Below are 19,155 nucleotides of genomic sequence, written 5' to 3'. Positions count from 1 at the left end.
TTATTTCCTGTGATCCCCCCCTTTTTATATTCTATATCAAGAGGAGTTTTTGTGATATAAAACAGGACACCCACACTGCTGGTTTTGCACTGGTTTTTGTGACTGTTTCTTACAAAAAGAAGGAACGAAGAATAAATAGTGACTGTGAAGAAAGGTGGTCTTGCTTGGGTGGGGTAGGGGAGGCGGAGGCGGGAGCTTGGCCGGAGGGTGCTGGGCTCCAGGGACAAGGGTAGAGAGTGGTGGGCTGGGGGTGGGGTGGGGGGTGATGTCTCCCCAAACCTTCAGGATGGAGAGCAGGCCCACCCTGGGTCTTCCTCAGAGGTGTGGGTCCCCCTCCCCATTGTCCCTGCCTCCATCCCAGTAATGGATCCTTGCTTAGTGTCCCCCACACCCCCCATGTCCCCAGACCACTGGCTGTTTGCCAGGCTCCCTCCCCCTGGGCCCAGCTCTGATGTCTAAGCCCCCAGCACAAGCCGTCCCAGCAGGCCCTCCTGACCAAACCCCAAAGGGCAAGGCCGAGCTCGGCCCTCCAGCCTGACCCAGTGCACCCCAGTGGGGAAAGGGGGGTTGAGGGGGTGAGGCCAGCACAGCCCCCAGAGCCCCACAGCTAAGCTGGAACTTTCTACCTCCCTGCTGTCAACCCCAGGGGCACCGATCCACAATGCCCACTGGGGAAGAGGACAAACCACCCATCCCCCATCCCAGGATGAGATAGGCCTTAAAAGGCTGGGGTCCGGCTGAGGACAGGAGAGTGGCCAGGGTTCAGTGGGTGCCCTGCCTGGCCAGGGCTTGTGAGCAAGCAGCTGGATTCTGAGGAGCAGACCACGCGACAGCGGCAGGAGGCGGAGGTCAGGGAAGAGCCCAGCCTCTCCCCCCTGCTCAGCCGGTCACCAGCGGCCTGGCCTCGCCCCTCGGCTGTGAACCCGCAGCAGCCCCACAGCTGTGCCAGGGACCAGCTGTGTGGCTGCGGGCACAGCTGGGCCCAGCGTGGGCAGGGCCAGGTTCCCGGGCAGGGGTGCGGCCGGCAGCAGCCAGAGCTGGGCCGTCCCCTGCCCACCACCCGCCTCGCCTCACCCAGCACGCTGGATTCCAAGAGGAGAAGCAAGTGTGGGGCCCTGGGCTGCCTTTGTCCATGCCGACCCCAGAACACGAGGGCCACCATGCCCAGTGCACACGCTTGTGTCCCAGAGGGAAGGAGTGCAGGGGGAGTGACAGACAGCAGGGGCACGCACACGGTGGGGGGACAGGGGCAGGACACGGGGTCTTCGGCTCTGAGGGAGCCGCCAGTCAGCCTCCTCTGGGGCACTTGGGTTGGGGGACATGAGCGGGGCCTGCGGAAATGTGTTTCGTTTCCCTGCTGAGTTGGAAGGACACCCAGTCCCATCTTGTCGAGTCTCGGGGGCAGCACCCCGGGGAGAGGGTGAGGGTAGGGGGAGGCTGAGCCAAGCGGACCCCAGACCCTGAAGGACACAACGAGGGACCAGGAGATGCCACTGCGGCTTCTCTGTCTTCCTCCGCTCCAAACCCTGTCACTCACGGAAGCCTCCACGGGGTCCTTTATGCCCACTGCTGGGGCTGGCCTGCGGGGATGCTATTTGGGGGCCTCTGGACCCGGGCCAGTTGGGGGGAAGGGACTCCTGAGCGCCTCCAGCAGCCTAGAGCGAGGCCCTAGCACAGAGCCCGTGGTGGCCGGGCTGGGGCTGGGCAAGGGCTCTGGCCGCAGGTGGCCTGTCTCTCAGGGGTCCCTGCCTGTCAGCCCCGCAGTGGGGCGGTGGGAAGGGCAGGGATGTGTGCGGAGGGGCAGCCGGCGGCTCCCACGGGTGGGGAGGGCCCAGGCCGAGGAGGATGGGCGCAGGGTCGAGTGGTCAGATCTTCCAGGCATACACAGAAGCCACGTTCAGCTGCGTGGGCGCTAGAGTGGGGGGCGGTGCAGGGAGGACAGGGAAGCAGGGCACCCCTCCCAAACGAAAGAAGAGTGTCCTGGCAGAAGGGGCAGAAGCCGCTCCTTAGCCCAACACCCCATGACTCAAAGCTCTTCGGTCAGCGTCTATCCACGGGATCCGGAGGCCAAGAGAGCCAAGAAAGGGAGGCGCTGCTGCGTGGGGCGAAGGGCAGAGGTGCCGAGGCCTTGTCCCTCCCCAAGCCTGAAAGTCCAGGAGATCACAGCATGTGGGGGTGCCCAGGAGGAAAGGAAGGCGAGCGGCCCCACCTGCCTGGGGCAGGCCTGGTGCAGGGCAGGGTCCTTCCTGCCTTCCAGGAGCCAGAGGGAAACCGAGGCCCCAGGCAGGGTCTCCCTGCCCCACGGGGGCCCCTAGCCCAGGAAGGGGCTAGACTTTCTTGGGTTTTCGGCCAACTTGATAATAGTAGTAAACGCTGATGGCGACAAAAAGGAGACGACTGGCCAGGAGCAGCAGGATCCCCAGGGACATGAGGCCTGTCTCAGCTAGCGTGGCGGTGACCACTGTGAGAGAGAAAGACCGGGAAGGGACAGAGGTCAGAGGAGGGGTGTGTGTCACAACCCCCAACACAGAATGACCTGCTGCGCTGGGGTCTCCTGCCAGCTGCCGGGCCTCAAGAACACGTCTGGTCCCATATCCCCCACGGGAGATGCTGGGGTTGAGAGGGAGCACGTGGGCCACACTGGGTGTGCGCTATCACACCTGTGCTGGGCACACAGGGGAGCGATGGGTTATGGGAAGCTGCAGGTGCACATGCGTGGGGGAGGCTGTGAACATACGCACCTGTGTGTGTGTGTGTTCAAGAAGGTACAAGTATGTCTCAGGTGTGTGAGCACAGGTGTGCACACATACGGGTAAACACGGCCAGTGAGCCCCTCCCCCTCAGATTTCCATCCCTTCCTGGAAGTCAAGTGGGGGGAGCTGGAGAGCCAGGGGCCAAGCCGCCCTGGCCGTATCCCCCACCCCATCCGTCTTCCCGTTTCACTGCCCACCTTGGGACTCACCCAAGAACTGGACCCCGAAGTAACAGGCTTCGGTGAGCAGAGTCCACCGGATGATAACCTTCTCGGCCGTGTAGAGAGCGTTCCACATGATCAGGGAGATGCCTGCGGTCAAGGGCAAAGAGCAGGCTGGGGGCAGGCAGCCTGACCCACCCACCCCCTCGAGGCCAGGACAGGATCCCAGACTTCCACACCCTCCACCCCCACTCACACTCCCCAAATTAAAACTCATCCATCATCCGGCTTAACCTTATAACCCTAGGTCTCCCACTGCCTGAGTGAAGGGCTTGAAGGTACCCCAGTCACCACCAGGCCCCGCCCCCCCACCCCTCATACCGGGGCAGACACTTGGGGGATGGGTATTAGTGCCATCAGCACAAGGTCAGGGACACTGCATCTACAGAGGCATGGAGGCCTGCCGACACGGCGGGGTGGGGGGGTGGGGGGCTAGGCATCATGAGATGGGGCTGATGTTGGGGTCCACTGTGGGATCTGAGGGAGGCAGGTCTGGGCCTTTATTCTGCAGGCAAAGGGAGCCATAGAATGTTCCAGAGAGGAGGAGGAACGCTACCTGGGTGAGGCCTTAAAAGCTGTAATTCAGCTTCCTACCAGGCACTGCGTGTGACTCAAATCAGAAAGGAAACAGGATGGTTCACATGAGCGGCCCAAGAGTGGGAAGGGTTTTGCACTGTGTTGATTTTGTCTCCTCCTCTAGGCGGCGAGGTCTGGAGGGCAGGGCCAGGACCTCATTCATCTCTGCACCCTGATGACCGATGACGGTGGCAGGAGGTGCACTAGGGAGTAAGCCCTCAGGAAGCCTTTGCCCAGATGATGGCAAAGACACCGCCTGGTCCACTGGGTACATTGCAGCAGTGGCCACAAGATGGCAGCACACACCCAGCAGAGACAGACTCCTGGGCTGAAGGGGGTTGACGGGTGCTGGGAAGGGGAGGGGAGCCCCCCATTCCCCCCACACAAAGATAGGTTTCCCCCGCTCCTCTCAGTCTTGGTGGGGCCCCAGCTGCCCATCACGTCTGCCCCAGCAACACTCACTGAGGAGAGCCCCGCCGTAGAGACGGATGGGGGTCTTGCTGGTCACCTGGGCTCCGTCGAAGACGGCATCATAGAGCTGGTCAGGGAAAGCGAGGGCCTGTGGACAGGGTGGGCAGTTCAGGGGAAAGTTGGAATGTCTCCTGGACATCTTTCCCCCCGGAATCCAGGCCGAAGTGCCTTGACTCTCCACCACACTCCCGTGCCAGGACGGAAGGCTCTAGGTTCCCAGAAGCACTGAGTCAGGAACATGGGTCCTGGGATCTAGGATACTCCAGAACAGGCAGGGTTCAGATGGGAAGGACTGTCCGGACCCGCGACTTGGGAGGGGGCTGGAGCGCCCTGACAGGTAGGGACTTAGCACGTTGGCCTTGGGTGAGAGGCAGCAGGGGCCCCAGGATGGGGAATGAACCTCCAGAAGAGGCCCAGGGTGGGACACAGGGAGCCAGACCTAGGGCCAGGTCCCAGGGGCGGGGGTGAGGGCGGGGGCGGGGGGGGGCGTGTCTCACCATGATGGCAATGCCGGAGAACAGCACAGCAGAAGCAAACTGCCAAACCCTGGGGACATGTGGAGAGAGAAGTCACAGCCAGGCCCCCTCACTGCCACCTGCAGGGCCCAGGGGACCCTCCCCTCTCCAGCCAAGATGTCCAGGGATGGCTGGCTTTAGAGAGAGGAACGAGATGGGATGGAGTCACGGGCATGGGGACACAGGGACGAAGCTGACAAGGTGGGGCCTCAAGCAGCACCCCTCCCCATAGCCAGGCACCCACCCAAACGCACCCTCGACGCTCACCTCAGCCCCAGAGGCTCCCGAACAGCAAACTTGATTTCATTACCCAAGACCTGGCTGATCTGTGGACAAAGACAGGGTCAGGGGCGCCCATTCACTCCCTTCCCTGAGCCCCCCTGGCATGCCCAGGGACCCACCTGGCTACTTCTGCTTAGCCAAAGGGTCACCCAGGCTGGGAGGGTCACACTGAGGCCACCTCCCTCTGCCTGTTCTTGACACCAGAGCTTACAGGAAGCTGAAAATACGTTGCTAAGAATAAAAGCTCAGGGTTCAGCTGGACACGGGCTTAAAGCCTGGCTGTGCCCCTGCCTGGGTGGCCTCGCCCACGTCCCTGACCTCTCTGAGCCTCAGTTTCCTTATCGATAAAATGGGTTCATAACTATCTCCCAGGACTAGCCAGATTAAATCAGACTTATAAAGCAACTGGCGCGGCAACGGGCACACAGTAAGCATGAAATTCATTCTAACGATCTTTCTTTTTGTCATTATTCCCCTAATATTTCCATGAAGTTCCTAGAAAAAAAAAAAAATGAGCCAAGTAGGTGCTCCCACAGCTCCACAGCTCCCGAACGGCAGGCTGGACCCGCCTTCCCAGATGGGGGTTCAGAGGGGGACCCCGGGGTGAGGCCAGTTTCAGGCCCCTCAGCCCACCTTGGAGCGGTGCACCTCCCCGTCATCATCCTCCCCGCCCACGCCGAGGATCTTGCGGGTCTTCAGGCGGCTCACGAGGTCCGTCTGGCTGTGCTTCTTCATGAGAGGAGGGGGCTGCTTGGCCGCCATCTTGCCCTGGAGGCTGGTGTCTGCAGAGGGGCTGAGGGGAGACACCTGCCTCAGCCACGGGTCCTGTCCAGCTTCCAGACCTCAGGGGCAGCCAGACCTGACCCCTGGGCCTGCTGAGACGTCCCTGTCAGCCTGGGGCAGCAGCAGGAACTCTGACAGGAACTCTGGGAGGCCCAGGCTTAGTATTTAGCTCTCTAACCACCTGGTTGTTAGGGGAAGTCTCTCCCCTCCCTGGCCTCAGCTTCCTCATCTATAAAATGGGTGGGCGAGCATGTCCCGAAAGCCCTTCCAGCTGTGTGAGCCCATCTGGCCTCCATGGACACGGCACACCCCTGGTAATCAGGCGAGATGGAGCCTTACAGAAGGCCTTGGAGGACTGTGTGGGCCCAGGAAAGGCATTCAGGCCCCAGGGGAGACCACATCCAAAGGTTCCTCGGGGAGAGGGGCAAAGAGGAGTCCGGGCCGGTCTTGACAGAAGAGGGCAGATCTGCCCAAGTCCTGGGGTCCAGGCGCCACAATGAATTTTTCCCCAGATCCTCTCTCTGTCCAACAAGCTCTCCCTCCCTGTCTCGCAGACAACCTCCTTCAAATCTGCCAGGTCTGAAAGACCCCAGGGCCCAGCGGAGCCAGAGGAAGGATGGCCTGGAGCGCTGGCAAAAGTTCTGGGCCCCTTCCTATCAGGGACACCCACCACCGTCCTCTTCCCTACCCTGGGTCTGCTCACGATCCCACACAATCCCCACACCCCAGCCACCCCCCAGCTTCACCTCGGGCTGGGACTTGAGCACCTACTGTGTGCTTGACACTGGGCTGGGAGACACAGAGTTGAGTTGACTGCTGGCCCTCACCTTCAATCAGCACAAAACCTATGTGAAGGAGACAAAAGTGTTGACCCCAGTGAGCCAAAGGCTTCCAAAACCTGGGCCAGGGGTGGTCGTGGGCTCCTCTATTCACAGCACCCCTCATCCCTGGCGGGCGATGGGAACTATTTACACCCATTCCACAGAGGAGGAAACCAAGCTCAACGAAGTCCAACAGAGAGGGGGCTGAGTCACTCCAGTACCCACCATGGCACCCCATGCCCAGCACCTCACTCTATAGAAGCCCACAGCCACCCTCCGGCAAGGCCGGAACACTACCCTCACTTACAGACGAGGCTCAGAAATCGCACATCCCTTGGCTGGGCCTACTGGACCTTGGTCACAGTCACCCTGCCACCTTAGTGGTGTGTGGCCCCAACCAAGTCTCAGCCTCCACGCCCCGGATCAAGGCTGCCAGAGGCAGAGATGGCCCTAGGTCCCCTCTGGTTTTCTAGCCTCCCAAGTGTCTTAACACAAAACAAAGCACCCAAACAAATAAACCCCAAGGCACAGAATCAAACTGCAGGGGGCCTGGGAAATGTGGCTTTAGACTTGGGTAAGGCCTGGGAGTAGCCAAGCAGCTCCCATTTGAAACTGACCACACAGGTCAGTCTCGGGGGTCTCCGCTGAGTGATGTCCAGCCCCCAGGCCTCAGTTTCTCATCTATGAACCGGGGGTCGCTATGCGATCCCCTCCCCACAAACCCCCGGGGGCATGGAGGTGGCTGGTGGTGGTGGTGATGAAGACAGTTCCAATGCCCAAGGCCATTTGATTGTGTGTGTGTGGGGGGGGGGGTGGCCAGCCCCATAGGAGAATGCAGGGTTTAACCTCACTGTTCCCCAGGGGAACAGGCGTTGTCCCCACGCCTCAGCACTTCCCACAACTTCTTGTGACTCCAGAGAGGCAACAACCAGCCTGGCGTCCCTCCCACCGCCCAGTGGACCAGTTCCAGATGGCCCATGAGAGCTGGCCAGCCACAGCTGGGAGCCGCCAGGCCTTGCTGCCCTCAGCCAAGAAAGCACCGGGGAGCCCGGCCCACGCCCTTCTTCCTTTTCCGGCCTCCCCTCTGGCCTTTCATCTTTTTCATTTACATACTGCAGAACCAACATTTTTTGCTGTTTTGCAGTTACACGACTTTTAGCCAGTGTAGAGATACGGAGAACAACCAACAGCGCATCGGGACACCTGCCTTGGCCCTCTCCTCCCCTCCCCCCTCGCCTCTCGCAGCCACTGATCTGTGGGCCGTCCCTCTAGCTTTGGTTCTGTTTTTTCAAACACGTTCTATAAATAGACTCATACAGACTAGAACCACTTGAGACTGGCTTCTTGCATTCTGCCTAACGCTAGGGACTCATCGGGGCTGCTGGGCGCCTTCCCCTGCCTGGCCCTCTTTATGGCAGAGTAATATTCCACGAAGCAGATGGACCCGTTGGTTTATCCAGTCACTCACTGAAGGACATCTGGGTTGTTTCCAGAGTTTGACAGGTACGCATAGATCTCTACCCCGTGGCATAAGGTGGCACTCAGGTCAAGCCAGATCCCAGGCTGTCTCATGGACTCCCGCTCAAAGCATCAGCTGCCTTCCTCTGCCCAACGAGCCCTCCCCACCAACACACACAGGGTACTCCCCTCTTCACCGCAAGCCTCAATCTGCAAAGCAAGGGCTCTGGGGGGTGGTAGTGCCGGCCTCCAGGGACAGGGTACAGCAAGGGGACTGTAGCGTCCTGGGCTCCATCGGACACCAGCAAGACTCTTAGGGGGGACAGTCTTTATCCACAGGCACCTACATCACGAAGTTGGGCTGGAGGGACCCACTGTGGTCTCCAATGGAGCCCAGCCCCCAACAAGGAGCTTATCACCCCCAAAGGGCAGGCCTCCCGAGGAGAGTGGAATCCCCGGGGAGTGTGATCCCCAGCACCTGTCTCGCACAGCTAACCACTCTGAGCACCGAGCTCTGTCCCTTCTTCACCCACAGCACCAGGCTCCCCCTGGGAAGCCTAGGGGGAAAGCTGCAGTAACGCTACGCACCTGCCAGGCCCCCCAAGGCAACCCCCATACACGGCCGCCTCCGATCTGCCCTTGAACTTTCTTCCCCTTCCCAATCCAAGGGTGTTTTCAGGCCGGCCTCATTCTAACCTAAGTGGAGACAGAGAGCACCTCCCTCCGCTCCACTCCCTGCACCGTGGCTGGACCAGAGGCGCGTTCAGGTCCTGGGTCTGCCCTCTTACCAGTCGTAGGGCTTCGGGCCACCCCTCGCAGCTCTCCCAGCCTCAGTGTCTGCCACTGTGAAATGGGGTTAATGAGAACACACTCTCCACGCAAGTGCTGGAGGCTAAGGAGAGGGAACACCCGGGGTGCCCCACCTGCTTTCCCCCCAACTCCTACTTCCCTTTCTTCATTCAGCCATTCAGCCGTGCACAATGGAAAAAGCCTGCCTGATAGGGCTGTGGCTTCCTTTCCAGGGCCAGCTGCCCTCCAGAGGGCCCTCGGGGCTTCACCCCTCCCCCAGGCCAGGCTGCCAGAGGCTAAGGGCAGGGGAGGGTGGAGGAGAACCTGCCAAGCAGGGAACCGGGACAATGTAGCCTGCAGCCCCCAGAGCCCAAGTTCATGACCTTCCACATTCTGCTCCTGGCCGGCCTCTCCCACCTGGATTCCCAATAAATCCAGCAAGTCCCTGTCCTTCTCCAAGGCTGTTCCAGTTCTAAACCACTGCCCAGCCAGGAAGGTCCTCCTTGTGCGCTGCTCCCCGTCTCGACCATCCTTGTTCTTCAGGGGCCTTCCCGGGACACAGCCTCTCCCTCTGTCCCCTGGATTCCCTGGGTCTCCCTGTGGACGGCCACGGCCCACTGTCAGCCCAGATCCCTACTGCCATCACAGGCACCCGGCTCCCAGAGACCCCATGATCTGAAGGCAGGGCTGCTGCCTGGCCCAAGAATCTTCTCGCTGCCCCTCTGCACACGGGGTGGGGTGGGGGGTGCTTGGTCAGCACGGGCCAGTGAGTGACATCTGGGCCATGGGGAGTAGTGGGACCCACCCAGAACACCAGGGATCACACTCAGACGGGGCAGTGCCCAAGCGGAGGCTCGGCTCCAAACACACACTGGACGAGGCAGAAAGCTGAGGCCCAGAGTGGGCCACATAGGAGCCAGTGGCAGGCGCAGGCAGGAAAGGGGCTTTGCAATCGGGCGGGGCTGGCTTCAAATCTGACCTCTCCTCCTGGCCTGTGGCCTCGGATCCGTGGGTCTAGAATGCTTAAGGCATAGGAGAGTAGGTACAGATGGTCTTGGCAAAGGGTCTGGCCCATAGGGTGCCCAGGAAATGGTGGGGGTCGGGACTGGGGGGCGGGGACAGTGTGGTGCGACATCGCCATGCCCCCTCTGCAAAAAGCTGTGGCCATCACTAGAAGACCAGCATCCCGGGGCCAGGCTTTCTGTAGGTCTTGCTCACAGAGCCTGGGACACTTCCCGGCATGTGAGGAGCTCACCAAATATTTGTCACCAAGTCGTGAGTTGGGGAAGGGGTGGAGAGTCCCCTCGCCCGACTGCTGGCCAAGGTCTGACTCCCTGCAGCACTGTCCCCCCCCCACCACGTCCCTACCCGCCCTCCCATCAAGTGCAGGGACATGTGAGGCTGGGAAGAACATCCCCAAAGAGCTCTCCATGGCAGCAAGACAGAGGGGTCATGACTAGACAGAGGCCAGGACCAGAGAAGCTTATCAGGGGTGCAGGTGTCGGGGGAGAACAGGGGGGGCGTATACTTAATGATTAGGCAAACTTGGGCTCAAACCTCAACTTTTTCTCTTGTCTGTGACCTCAGAAAGTTTCCTAACCACTCTAAGCTTCCATTTCTGCCTTGGTGGAAACCACGGTACTCGTTTTTAGCTCACAGGGCTGTGACGAGGCGCTGAGCAAAGGCAGTCAAGGGGCCCAGCCCCTGCAGGAGGCTCCCTGCAGGACAGCAACTGATGGCATTGCTTATGGGACGGCTGCCTAGGCCCTGCCCTGGCAGGAGGTCGGGTGGGGAGGGAGCACGGTTCCCATGCTGGTCCTAAAGGACCTCTCCCCATCCCCCTATAGCCTTCCCAGGAAGCCTGGTTGCCATAGAAACCATCAGGCATGGAGACTGTGCCCATGAGGGCTGACTTAAAAACCTGACCAGCAGTGGGGGGGCGGGGGGAGGGTGGAGGCTGAGGAAGGGGGCCTGAGGCCCTGCAGACCCGCCAGCTGCCAAGCCTCTGGGTGATGCAGGGGGGAGTCGCTGCTGCTGCTGAGCGTCACAGCCAAGAACGACGTCCTTTTCCAATAAGACCCTTTGCTGGAGGGACAGTGCCCCCCCCACCCCGTCCCTCCCCATCTGGTAGACACTGCCCCCGAGAGCATCTGTCCGAGGGCTGGAGGCAGAGAACAAGTACTTCCAGACCAGGAATTCTTGGCAGCCCCCACAACAACCCTGTGAGAATGGCTGTGTGGACAGCCCCATTCTACAGAGGAAGAAACTGAGGCCCGAGGGACTTCCTCAAGCTTCTCAGGGTGAGCTGCAGAGCTGACACTGGGAGCGAGTTGACTACGCTGTAAATAGACATCCTGAGCCGAGCCAGTGTGTGTGTGCAGGCACTGGGGCGCTCTTTGGTGAACCTGACCTCTAGGAAGAACTAAGCCCTGAGCCATCTTCCTCATCACATCGCCTCTTGAAAGCCCCTGGCAGGTTGCCAGCATCTGAACTCCTTCCTTCCTGGGGTCTAGGATCCCTTGGGTTAAGGCCCTGTGACCCCAGCAGGACCAGGGAAGGGCTGCAGGGAGACCCATTGTTCTCTTATCACGTTGGTGTAAAATAGCTGGAAACGGGGTGTGGGACAGGGCAACGAGGAGAGGGGGCACCGCGGTGGGGAAGCAAGGAGCGAGGGCCAGCAAGGAGGCCAGGGAGGCTAGAGGGTCCAGAGCCCCTGTCATCCACCCCCGTGGTCCCTTCCTGGAGCGGCCCATCAGCCCCCTGGCCCAGAGGCCCCTCCAAAGACCCCCAACCCGGAACCCGACAACCTGAGCCCTCAGGCAGAGTGACTCTCACATCTCAAAGGCTGTGCTGAAGGGGTGTGGGCGTGGATAGACCCACGTTCATTACCAGTCTGAGGCCGTGGGGCGGGTCAGCCTGCAGACCCTCCATTCCTGTGCTATAAATGTGGGTCACGATGCCTGACTTACCAGGCTGAGGCAGAATTACAGCCAAGCTAGGAAATCACAGGACACAAAGGGGGCTTGCTTCACTAATGCATAACTGGCGTCATGACTGACGTCATCACAGTGGCCCCCAGGTGCGGGTCTGGTCACATGGGTCTCGGGGCGACAGCACCAAGCCAAGGCAAGGCTACACGCCACAGAGCTTCCTGGCGGTGTGTCCCTCGAGAGCAGACTTATTCTAAAGGCTGAGCCCGTCTGAGTCAGCCTTGCCTCTCCAGCAGACCACAAGCCCGGACCGGCATCATTCATCACCTGCCTCACCCCACCCCCACCCCCGGGGGCTCAGGGTGGATGCGGGGCGGGCAGCAAGTAAGCGCTGGCAGTGGAGAGGAGGGGGCAGGATCTGAATCCCACTGTGGGGACAGACGTGGTCCCTGAGACAAAACCCCGACTCAAGAAAAAGAAGGCACTCCATGTCCCATTTCCAAGAATGTTCAGGAACACGGGAGCTGGCATGGTGCCCAGCGGGGAGACAGGACAGCTGAGGTCCCCAGAGAGTCTGTCTGCCACCACGGCAAAACCAGGGCCCTACTCTGGGACTCAGTCGCCTCATCTAAGAAAAACTGAGAGTGTGGTCTCTGTCATGTTCAACAATGTGGCTTCGAAATCCACACACCAACGGGACACGAGGCCCTAGCTCCAGCTGCCTGGCTGTCCCTGGGGACACAACGGATTTATCTACTGTTCTCTTTCTTTTGAAGGTGCCTGATTGCCAGAATGGCAGAGGGAAGCCCAAACTTTTCATCACAAACAAACGTCTCCAGAGCTTCAGGGACTGAAAGTAAACACTGCCTGCATGCCAGAAAGGCTGAGAGGACAGAACAGAGGAAGAGACCTCCCTGGGCCTCACCCCCTGGGGTGGCGAGAAAGGGGGATCCAGCCCCCTGACCAGCAGCCGTCACCACTCAGATGTCATTGTGTGTGTGTGGGGGGGGGGGGTGCTTTTCCCTGTCCCTGCTGACGCAGAGGGAGAGCACAGGGAATTTCTATCCTTTTCAACCGGGAATGGGCCCGCCCCCCCACCCCACCAGCCCAGGGACAATGTCAGGGCCCTCAAAGGCAGCTGGTGCTTCCAAATCCCATGGGGGCCATGACCATGGGGACAGCCTGACTTCTGGCTGCCCTGGGGCCAGGGCTGTGGTGAGGAGGTAGCGGACACACGCCATTCCCCCCGCCCCCCATCGCCCCTCCCACCTCTCTCTAAAATTCTGAAAGGGGAGGACAAGAGTGGGGAAGGGGCACTTCCTTGTAGGGATTCTTCAGCATTTTAAGCCAACTTTTCCATAAACAAGAGGTGATTCGCCTTCTGGGTGGGTTGGGAGAGGCAGGCAGAAAGGTCCCTGTACTTTTCCCAGGGTGCTATGGGCTAGACCTACAGTCCAGGACCGACCATCTCCCCCAGGGTTTGGGGCTCTGGCTCAGGGTCAAAGGAGTAGATCAGGACTCAAAAGGCCTGTGCTTAAATCCTGCTTCTACCATTTATTAGCTGCATGGCCTTGGGCCAGTGACACCACTTCTCTGGGCCTCAGTTTCTTCATCTGTGAAATGGGTGTAATAAGGACACCTACCACCTAACTGATGAGAAGATGCACAAAAACACCAACAATGGCAACCGTTTTATAGCAAATGCTCAGTAATAACATTGTTGGTATTATTTTCAGGCTAAGAGACTCAGCTTCTTTGCCTCAGTTTCCCCCTTGACCATACCAGCTTCAGTCCCCTTCTAGGGGTTATATGTGGATGCAGAATGGGGTGTTTACAAGGGGTGGACTTAAGAAGGAAATGGGAAGGGAAAAAGGGTCACTCCGTGTCAGGAGAAAGACATTGTCCCAAGGCGCTCACAACGGATGGGCAGGGAGAACCTGGGGAGACGGCAGATGGATGGGTGGCAGGGCTGCGGGCCCCTTGAGGTTACTAAGCCTGGGTGGCTCCCCTCCACGTTTCCGGCACTTGGCCAGGCCTGACCCTGGCAGGGATGCAAATCCGTGTTGCCAGTGAGTAGGTGAGACGCAGGGAAAGTGCAAACAGTATGGGCCAGGAGGCAGAACCTCAGGCACCCCATCCTGTCGCTGCATGTCCTGGGGTGACTTACATGTCATTGCTGAGTACCAGTTCCCTCATCCACGAAAGGGACCTGTTTCACCCCTTTTCAGTCGGCCTTGCCTCCTAGCTCTGCCCCACCCCCTCACTCCACGAGAATCACAGAGGCTTCTTACTGTTTCTCAAATATGGTGGACACATTCCAGCCTCAGGGCCTTTGCACAGGCCATTCTGTGCAGGATGTTTATTTCCCCAAGCTATCCCCACAGTTCATGCTTTCAAAGCCTTGGATCAAGAGTCACCTCCTCAGGAAGGCCTCCTCAACTACCTTGTTTTAAATGGAAACCCCGGGTGCCTGGGCAGCTCAGTGGGTTAAGCCTCTGCCTTCGGCTTGGGTCATGATCTCGGGGTCATGGGATGGAGCCCCACATCAGGCTCTCTACTCAGCGGGAAGCCTGCTTCCCTCCCTCTCTCTGCCTGCCTCTCTGCCTACTTGTGATCTCTTTCTGTGTCAAATAAATAAAATCTTAAAAAAAACTAAATAAATAAAATGGAAACCCCATCCTTGGCCTCAGTACTCCTGACAGTCAACTCCCCCCTCTCGCCTCCCAATACACTATATAATTTATTTTATTATTTGTCCTTCTACCTTTTAAGTGTCAGCTCCATGAGGGAAAGTCTTTGTTTTGTTCTCAGCTCTCTCCCAGTGCCCAGAACTGCCCAGCATTCGGTTCACTAAACCACCTTGGTATAGGGCCCACAATTTGTTCAATCAGCGAAAGTAAAAAAGAGTCTGGAACTATGCATATCAGAGGTCACTGCTAATTTCATCACTCTCTTATCCTCACACAGTGAGGGGCAGGCCCTTTCTCCAGAGCTGGTGGGGGCCTATCATCAGATTTGGGGAGAGGGAAGGCAGCAAAGTACAGAGTTGGAGAAGTTTCAGCTGGAGCCTGGGGGCAGGCATCCAGCAGGTGTTGACAGCCAGACATGGGTGAAGGCCTTTGGTTGGGCCTCAGCCCTCCACCCCAGATTTGTAAGGACTGATTAAACCGACAGCGTGTGGGCAGAAAAAGAGAAGTCAGGGCAGCTTGCTTCCAGCTAATGGAGCCAGAGGGGACCTCAGGGACCAGACGGCCCATATTATAGACAGGATAACAGAAACCTGGTGAATATACAGTTCCTTATGTCCTAACAACCCAACAAGAAAAACTTTCCCTCCTCCAGGGCTGAGTGTGGGGCTGGTGTGAGGCTTCCGCTAAGGAATGGACAGTGTCCCCTCCTGGCGCTCCACCAGCGCCTCCCACCCCACTCCACTCTGTGTCCCTGGGATCTCAAGCTCACAGGAAGAGAGGGTCTGCAGAGGGTCGTGGTCCCCTCTGCACAGGCCACCAGAGGTTTAGGTCCAAGAGGCTGCCCAATTGGGGTGGGCATCCCTGTGGCCGTGATGCCTTCTCCTAGCAGGACAGCCCCACCAGGGAAAGTTTGAAGGAAATCAACCAGGAAGCGCGGGCGGTGGTGGGAAACCGAGGGAACACTGGTCGTCAGCGCTGGGCTCCAGAGGATCCCCGAGTTCCAGGCCTCGGGCCACTCCTGCCCCCGCCCACCTTGCTCCAGAGAAGAAACCCACTCCACTGGGGCCGCGTGGGGGCGGCGGGAGCCCGGCACTTGGTGGGGGCGGGGAGGGCGGGGCAAGGGGACGCAACGCAAACGCCAGACCCTGTGGGGCGCGCCCGGGATGCGCGCAGGGTTCCGGCGTTTCCTCGATAGACGCCCCCCCCCCCGTGATGGATGCGACTATTTTGCTCCTGGCAGGGAAACCCGCCCCCCCTCCAGCCCACCGAGAGCCAAGCCGATGGCCCCACACTGCCCCCTTCCCGCTGAGCGCGCGACTTAGGGGAGACTGGGGGGCGTCCGTCTCCACCTGTGCTTCCCGGACCCTCCCACCCAACAACTGGGTCTTAGGTGCGGCTACGGTTTCTGCCTCCTCCCCCTCCCCCCGATCCCTCCTTCCCTCTCAGGCCCGGAGACCAGGGTCTCTCCCAGTCTGGCTTCTTCTTCCGCCACTGTGTCCTTTATCTCCTAGCTCCAGGCACTCACCCACTTTCTGAGACCCGGGCCTGAGAGCTGGGGGACCCCAGGCGGGGAACTCCGGGCTGCCGGACGCCCCCACGGCCCGCCGAACCAGTAGGTCCGGCCAGCGGGAACTCCGCCACCGCGGTCCGCGGCTCTGCGGGGGCGAAGGCAGAAGGAGGGGCACTCGCAAGTTTGTGCCGCGCACTCCTCGGACCGGGGAACAATGGCGATGTGGGGGGAGGGGACAGAGAACCGAGCGCGGGGACAACAGTCGGACCCCAGGGAGACAGAAACTGCTCTTGGCTCTTTCTCTCTTGCTCCGAAGCTGAGGGGGAGCCGAGGGGAAATCAACAGTCCAAGAGGGAGGAGACAGCAAAGGGACAAAGCCGGGGTAGAAAGGGAAACCGAGGCAGAGGGAGGGGCGGTGCGATTGGAGAGCGCCAAGGGAGGTAACTGAAGGGGCTGCGGGGCTGCGCCTTTTGGGGGGGGCGGGGAGGCGACCCCTGGAGTCCCGGCATTATCCGCCGGGGCCAAGAGGTCCTGGGGCGTCCAGCTGGCGCGCACGGGGTCCCCAGGTCCGCCGCGGTCCCTGCGGGCGGCAGAAGCCCCGCCGGGCTGGGCTGGGCTGCGCTGCGCAGGCACCGGCCGGCGGCCGGCGGCGGGAGGGGAGCGTGCGAGGCTCGGAGGCGGCGGCGGGGAACAGAACTTACGTTCCTAGCGCATGCTGGCGCCGGCGCTGCGCGGAGCTGGCGAGCCAGGGGACGCTCGGGCCCTCGGGAGCCTCACATCGCGCCGCCCGCGCGGGGCAGGGCAGGGCAGGGCCGGGCCGGGCGGGACTGCGCGCGGCGTCCTGCGCGGCCGGGGTTTACCCGAGTCTGGCGGCCCGCGCTGGTCCCTCCTCTCGGTCCCGCGCGCAAGCCAATGGCGCGCCGTCCCCTCCCACGCGCCGGCTGCCTCGCCCCCGAGGGTGGCCGCCCGGTGGGAGGGGGAGAGGGGTTGGGGCCACTGGACTCCGGGGCTCCCCCGCCGAGGCTTTCCTAGGGACTGCCTGTTGGGGGCGCGCTCAGGCCCCGGGAGAAGGCGCTGGAGAATCGAAGCCGAGGGCCCGCGCCGCCCAGGAAGACTTTCTTGGCAAGTTCTGAAGACTGCGCCCCTTTCGTGAGACTCTCAACACCCCCATAGGTTGGCAAACCACACTGTCTTAAATATCCTCGGGGTATCCCCTGAGGCCTAGGCCAGTGTCTAAAATGGAAGGGACTGCTTTGGCTGGTAGATGCCCAAGTGTGGAGGGAACACAGTGACAACAATGGTCACCATCTGCTGAGCGCCAGCTCTGTGCCAGGCACCGTGTGCTCAAGGAGTTTCGAGCATTAACTCATTTGATTCTCACAACAACCTACGAAAGCGGCATGATTAATCCCATTTTACAGATGATGATCAGGGACTTTTGATTTGGGCTTCCAGCCTTGACCCACCTTTCTCTCCCCTTCCATAGGACACCCACCCCCTCCACATACACACCCACTTTCTTCATCCTCCACCCTAAAATCTGGTCTCCACGATGTTGCCCTACACTGCACTGTTATGGGACTAAGATCTTATCTGGGACTCCTGGACACGTGGTGGGGGGCACAGTTGTCAGACCTTTTATCTCTACACATCCTGCGGGGGGGGGGAGGAGGGGTGAGGGTATGGCTTGGGGGTCCTGGAGGCTCTCTGGGAGCCCCTCAGCCTAAAAGAACCAGGTTCCTACAAACAACGCCCCCACTCACTCTGGGCTCATTTAAGCCCCCTGTGACCAGTAATGTGTCTCCCACCCCAAATCCCACCACAGCGCACCCTCCTTCTGAGAAAAATGCCCGGTTCTCCACATCTATCTGATGGTTGTGGGGGTGGGGACAGAAGGGCAAGGTTGACGACAGGCTCCATTTCATGAGAGAAGTAAATAGGGCAGGTGGGGGAGAGGTGAGGGGTTCCCCGGGTCTCTAGCTAGGTGGGTATTTTGACTCTTTCCGCATTAGTTCCTTAAGGGTTAATCAAGCAGGCTCTGGGACTAGACCAAGAGCCCAGATTCAAATCCTACCTCAGCCATTTGGTGACTGTGGGACAAGTTACTTAACCTCTCCATGGCTTGTTCCCTCTGCCTACAAAATGGGGGTGTCCCAGAGTAGGAAGCGCTCCTGGTTGTGGAGCAGCAGCTGCGCTCACTTACTGAGCCCTGACTGTTTGCCAAGAAGACTCTCACTGCCCTCCCGGGAGCTGGGACTGAGCCGGAGAGGCTGTGCCCTTTACACGGAAGTAAAGGGAACATTACCTGGCTGGCAAGAGCTCTCAGCAACAGAGCTGTCCTGATTACCAAAGGAACAACTCTGATCCCGAGGCCCCTCTGTGGCTCACAGAGCCACCAACCCTGCTTCCAGACTAAACCGCCAGGCACTGATGGCCAATAATGAATGAGTAAGTGAATGAACGAATGAATGAATGACTAGAACTACAGATCAGGATTGCTCCTAAGTGTGTTGGGTGAATCACAGACCCAAGATCCCCCTAACTCGAGGCTTCATAGTCTTTGAAACAACTCGAGGCTCAGCCCGCTGCCTCAACAGAGCCAGCTCAAGCTAGGATGATGAATTCCTTTGTTGCCTCTTCTGTCTTCCCAGCCTGCGGGGCTCTGGATCGCTGCCGGGCTGGTACCGACCTCACTACTGTGAAGTGTCACCTCTGACTGTCTCCCTGGACATGGAGACATTGCCAGTGCTGCCTTTGGTGTGACCATTGTATGTACTCAAGACTCTGACCTTACATCCACAGGAGGAGCTCTGTAACAATCACCCCAAGGTCTCCAACATGTGAGGCGTTGCTGTAGTAGTAGCGAGCACCCTGTCACTAGCAGCATGCAAGCAGAAGCCAGGGAAGAATCAATGACAGTGCCAGAGGGGGATTCACACCTTAGGTGGCAAAGAACATAGATAAGCTTTGAGCCCTGTGGGTCTTGATTTTGTGTTCTCTCTGTTTCTCAAACCCATCCACAGGGAGCCTGGGAGCACAGGCTGTCCCCCCATCCTCATAAAGAAGGCAGTCTTGTCTGGGGCCTTCCTGTGTGTCAGGCCAGGTGCTGGGTTCTGGGGCCCTGGCGGTGAACAGGACCCAGTCCCTGTCCTTGGGGAGCTTCCAGCTCCTGGGAGACAGAGGCACGCACAAACAGCCATGGAGACAGTTCACAATAACAGGTGAAGGGCTGGGTGGGCAGGAGGACAGGGAAGAAGCTATCCATTACCCCCATATCGGCACTCCCTAAAGCGCCCATTAGACACTCATGCTCTCTTCCTTCCTATAGAGTTTTCTGAAGTGATGTGCGTCTAGTT

At 59.6% G+C, this 19,155-nt stretch overlaps 1 protein-coding gene across 3 annotated transcripts; it reads right to left on the bottom strand.

Moving 5' to 3' along the window:
- Positions 1-79: 79 nt before the first annotated feature.
- TP53I11 (tumor protein p53 inducible protein 11) lies at positions 80-16,690 on the bottom strand. Of its 3 annotated transcripts, none has more exons than XM_046015232.1 (8): positions 16,501-16,690; positions 6,429-6,446; positions 5,452-5,611; positions 4,804-4,862; positions 4,519-4,567; positions 4,013-4,109; positions 2,963-3,064; positions 80-2,461 (listed from the first exon to the last, which is right to left on the bottom strand). In XM_046015232.1, the coding sequence occupies exons 3-8, from the start codon at positions 5,578-5,580 to the stop codon at positions 2,328-2,330; spliced, it is 570 nt and encodes a 189-aa protein (XP_045871188.1). In that variant the 5' UTR covers positions 5,581-5,611; positions 6,429-6,446; positions 16,501-16,690; the 3' UTR covers positions 80-2,327. The 3 variants fall into 3 exon arrangements, with proteins under 3 accessions (XP_045871188.1, XP_045871187.1, XP_045871186.1); XM_046015231.1 differs by having other exon boundaries at positions 6,348-6,446; positions 16,501-16,689; XM_046015230.1 differs by having other exon boundaries at positions 6,373-6,446; positions 16,501-16,688.
- Between the last annotated feature and the right edge of the window lie 2,465 nt (positions 16,691-19,155).

This window comes from Meles meles, chromosome 8, assembly GCF_922984935.1.
Source record: "Meles meles chromosome 8, mMelMel3.1 paternal haplotype, whole genome shotgun sequence".
Taxonomy (NCBI): Eukaryota; Metazoa; Chordata; class Mammalia; order Carnivora; family Mustelidae; genus Meles; species Meles meles.
The sequence above is the reverse complement of the archived record's forward strand: the minus strand, read 5'-3'. Positions and strand labels throughout refer to the sequence as shown.